Below are 4,537 nucleotides of genomic sequence, written 5' to 3' on the forward strand. Positions count from 1 at the left end.
AAAGAAAGCTGACATGAGCTAAAGAAAGCTGACATGAGCTAAAGAAAGCTGACATGAGCTAAAAGAACCAGAACTAAACGCAGCTGTCGAGCCTGTACATTATGGATCTGGTCAGCTGGTCTCTCAACGTAATTGATAAGATTTTCTCGACGAGGAGACGGGGTGCAGGAGAACCCTCATGGCCTGAAGGGACACACGCAGCTCATGTCATGGATTCCTGGGGTGAATGGAGGATGTGTCTGTCACATGGTCTGCTGAGGACGTAGAAGAAGCGTACATACTAGGCCCGTCGCGATAATCAATAAATCAATTAATCGCATGATAAATGAAAATGATCAACCTCATTTTCTTCGTGTCTCTTTCTTTCTACTGAAGACACTGGATGACAAAAGGCTCAACTCCAGTGCTCTTCAATGACCCCCCCCCCCCCCTTTAAAATCAGTTTTAATCGTCCAAAATCGTGTTTTTGGACAATTAAAAGCAGCTAAACTGAGAAGCTAAGCTACGAGCTAAGCTAACAGGCCGACCTCAAGGAAAAAGCCTCCGTCTTGTTGAAACTCGTGCCTTCGTGTAAAAAGTTGTTTTTCTGCAAAAAGAAGCCGAGAACTTGTTTACAGAGTTTTTATCAAAAGCTTTGTGTAAAAACTGCTAAAGAGCTCAAACCACACCGAGCGTGTGCCACTTTGAGAACTTAAAAGAAAAAAAGAAGAAGACCCCCCCCCCCCCCTCTTAAAGTGACACCGCCATCAGCCACAGGTTTGTTTGTTTGTGTGACTCTTGCTGGCCTCACCTCAGGCACCTCCACATCGTGGTCCGGGGACTCCCCTCCATCATCGCTGGTCTTCCTCTTCCTCTTGTTTCGGACGCTCTGGATGAAGTTCTTGTGGAAGTCACAGATGTACAGATGTCTCACCTTTAAGGACAAAAAGGGACGCAGTGAGACGACTCTCGAGCATCACAGGAAGGTCTGAGGATTAGGAGGACAGTTCTGAACGAACACAAACAACGTGAGATCATTTTTAAACACGATCTCCAAACTGTCGGATTCTTCTCTTAACCTCTTCGTGACGTCAGAGGCATCTTTGAGCCGACTTCACGCCGTGTCACAGGTCGCGTGACTCGCAGTAGTCCTGCCTGTAAACTACCTGATGGGTGTCCTGCCCCCCCACTGTCTGAGAACAGACCATGTGGACCAGGACTCAGTAAGCACCGGCACGATGAGGACGTCTTGCGTTAACAGCTGACTGACGTGGGCTGGAGACACCCGGAGGACACGCAGCCAGCGGGTGGTCTGAGGCAGTAATTTAACTAAAACATCTGCATCATCTGGGCCTCGAACTCTGTGAACTTTGTTTTTCTACGAGTACATTTGCTGTGAAACAGTCTAACAAAGGACGTGTAAATTATGATGTAAACCGTTACAATGTCTAAATGTGAGGCCGAGGTCTTGAGCTGAAAAAGGGCAGAGTCCTTTCTCCAGGGGAGGAGGTCCTGACCCAAGTGGAGGAGTTTGAATATCTCGGGTCTTGGTCACGAACGAGGGGAAAAAGGGAGCGAGAGATCGATAGGTGCAGCGTCTGCAGTGAAGCGGGCGTTGTACCGGTCTGTCTTGGTGAAGAGAGAGCGGAGTCAAATGGTAAATGGACTGTACTTATACAGCTCCTTTCTGTCTGATCAAGATCCTCAAAGCTCTTCACAACAATCTGGGCCTCATTGACCCATTCATACAGCTCTATACTAGATCTCTACAAAGATTAATCAGAGACTAATCACATTCAGACACTGATGGGACACATCGGAGGCAACGAGGGGTTCAGTGTCTTGCCCAGGGACCCTTCCACATGTGAGAGTGAATGGTTGTTTGTCTCTATGTGTCCCTGTGATGGACTGGAGACCCGTCCAGGGTGTCCCCCGCCCCTCGCACAGCGATTGCTGGACATGGGCACCGGCGACCCCCGTGACCCAAAATGGAATAAGCGTGTAAAAGATGATGGATGGTGATCGGCGGGGCACCCCTAGTTAGGATGCCTCCTGGACGCCTCCCTGGTCAGGTGTTCCGGACACGTCCCACCGGGAGGAGACCCAGGACACGCTGGAGGGACTACGTTTCTCGGCTGGCCTGGGAACGCCTCGGGATTCCCCCGGAGGAGCTGGACCAAGTGGCTGGGGAGAGGGAAGTCTGGCCCCCGCGACCCGACCCCGGATAAGCAAAAGAAAATGGACGGACAGTTACAATATTCACTAAAACAGTCAAATAACAATATGAACACGTCAACACAGACATTAGCAGAAAAGCTGTGGGTTAGCCAGATGTGATCCGACTGTTGTTTCTACAGAAAAACACGTGACTTCGTGGAGTTCGTCTCTTTCCTTAAAGCTGCTAAGACAACAACAGAGACGAGGACAAACTGTTTCGAGCAGGTAAAACGCCGCTCTTTCCTGCCAGTGGAGTCATTAAACACCCGACAACTTCCTTTAAGGTGTTTACAGCGAGACGTCATCGTGTCCTGAAGTTACAGCAAACATCGTGTTTGTGTCGTGACTCAACGATCGACCAGGACCTGTCCTCAGACGGCCTCCGAGTCCTTCAGCACCTAATTAGTCCATTGCAATGCGCACGGCTTCTTCTGTCAGTCTAGTTCTTCATGTTTCACAGCAGCGTGCACTTTAATTCCTGGTTTTGGTCTAAGAACGCAGCGGCACTGGTTTACTGACACACTCGCCTCTGGTCGGAGCATTTTTGAATCCCTTCACAGAACTATTCTGCAGTTTGCTCCTTTTCAGAGTTCCCAGGAGGTTTTCTGAACATGGTTCTCCTATTTTGCACCTGGTCACAAAATAATCCTCAAACCAAACTAGAAACGTCAGTTTTTGTCTCTCTGGGAGCGTTTCAAGCTCTGGTGACGTCTTCTGCACCCGGAGGGTTCCACCACGGTTCTTAAGCTGGAACTGCTCTACGTTGACCTACTTTATTTCGAAATGGTTGAGACTTCGACCTTGTAATGATGGTGTGCTTTTGTAAAGGCCTCCCTTGAAATATTTGCTCCTCTCAAAGGACTTGCCGATTAATTAAAACGAAATAAAAAAATAAACTAAAATATGTTTTTATATAAATGCTAACGATGCATAGCATGGCGTCAAAACATATTTAAATTCATTAGTTGACGTGTAAAAACTACAAAACAACTTTAAGGTCAGGACACAAAAGGCGAGGAGACGGATTTCTTCTAAACACCCACTGGAGTCAAGTTTCAGGCAGAAACGTCAACAAGTTGAAGTTCTGACCCCCCCGGAACAAACTGTCCACCAATCACAGGCTGACTGAGCAACTGGGCCAACTGGGGGGTGGAGAGGGGGGGAGGCGCGGGTCAACACGCTGCCTGTCAGTTCCACCGGAGCGCCAACCGACCGGGTCACCACATGCAGCTGAACACCAACACCCGCTCCCTGGCTGCTTTCAGAGCTGCAGCCGGAGCCGCCGCACGCGCTACACAACACAAACATCTTACGCTCTTGTCGATGTCCAGCTTGAGCTTCTTCTGGGAGATGCTCTTCTGGATCCTCTTGCTGAAGGAGGCGTTTCCAGCCGAGCGGCCGCAGCGCTCCCCGTCCTCGATCAGGCAGCAGCTCTGCCCGTAGAACGGCGGGGCCGGCGGCCCGTCGTGGCTGTCCTCCTCGGTGCTGAACCCATTCATCCTGCCCGCCCGGGACTGATCCGAGCCCAAACTGAGCCGGTTCCGAGGACACACCGAGCCTCCTGCTCACGCGCTGCCCTTTTCTTCCACCCGGCGCCGTTAGCAGCCGGACGGCTAACTCTGCTAACCTGCTGCTCCTGGAGCGAACAGCCCGTCGCGCTCTCTTTCTGATCCAACTAAAACCCGGGAGTCCGCGGGATGAGATCACCCATGCCGTCGCAAACACGCCACGACCGCCGGTTAGCTGCTAGCCGGGCGGAAGGTGGCCGAGCGGCCGCAGAACAAGACTGGATTCCTTCGGTGAGACCTCCGCGCTTCGTCCCGGTAACCTGCAGCTACTTCACCGCCAGCCACAGCAGCCTCAGTCGATCCCGCGTTAAAAGGCGACAGTCAACCGCTTCGTTCGACGAAAATAAAATAAAAAATTTCAGTTTGCGCAGAAACAGCCGCGGCACTCTTTCAGAAACGCTCCTCAAGGAACATGCTCAAAATGTGTGGCGGAAGTTCGCAATCCGGTCTGTGATTGGACAATTCCTGACAAAGGCGGGGCTTATCACATAAACTCTAAAGTTTTATTGGCTGAGGGAGGCGTCAATCTTCATGTCGCTTCCTGTATGTTTTCAACCACGAAAAAGGCGTTAAAGGTGGCGTTGTCAACAGTTAAAGGGTCTTTTTAACTGCGCAGTTCGTTTGATAAACGCAATCTCAGCTCTCACGCAGTTGGTCACGGAGCCACGTAAGGGCTATGACGGAACACGCATTGCTTTGTTCCCTCGCAGTAGTTTTGGTGGTCAGGCGGATCCAACGCGCTGCCTTCATTTTGTGGAATTTAAAATGGGGAT

The 4,537-nt window shown here is 50.6% G+C and overlaps 1 protein-coding gene across 1 annotated transcript in view; it reads right to left on the minus strand.

Annotated features, from left to right (window-relative positions):
• Positions 1-4,190, minus strand: part of LOC119419867 (histone deacetylase complex subunit SAP30L) — a 5,285-nt gene extending 1,095 nt beyond the window's left edge. Inside the window, exons 1-2 of the mRNA XM_037687233.1 lie at positions 3,510-4,190; positions 791-913 (exon numbers count right to left, since the gene is read on the minus strand). Of these exons, the coding sequence (XP_037543161.1) occupies positions 791-913; positions 3,510-3,695 (309 nt within the window). The 5' untranslated portion in view covers positions 3,696-4,190. The remainder of the gene's footprint in view (positions 1-790; positions 914-3,509) is intronic.
• Between the last annotated feature and the right edge of the window lie 347 nt (positions 4,191-4,537).

The sequence above is a fragment of the Nematolebias whitei genome, chromosome 14, assembly GCF_014905685.2.
Source record: "Nematolebias whitei isolate Nwh7 chromosome 14, NemWhi1, whole genome shotgun sequence".
NCBI classification, from domain to species: Eukaryota; Metazoa; Chordata; class Actinopteri; order Cyprinodontiformes; family Rivulidae; genus Nematolebias; species Nematolebias whitei.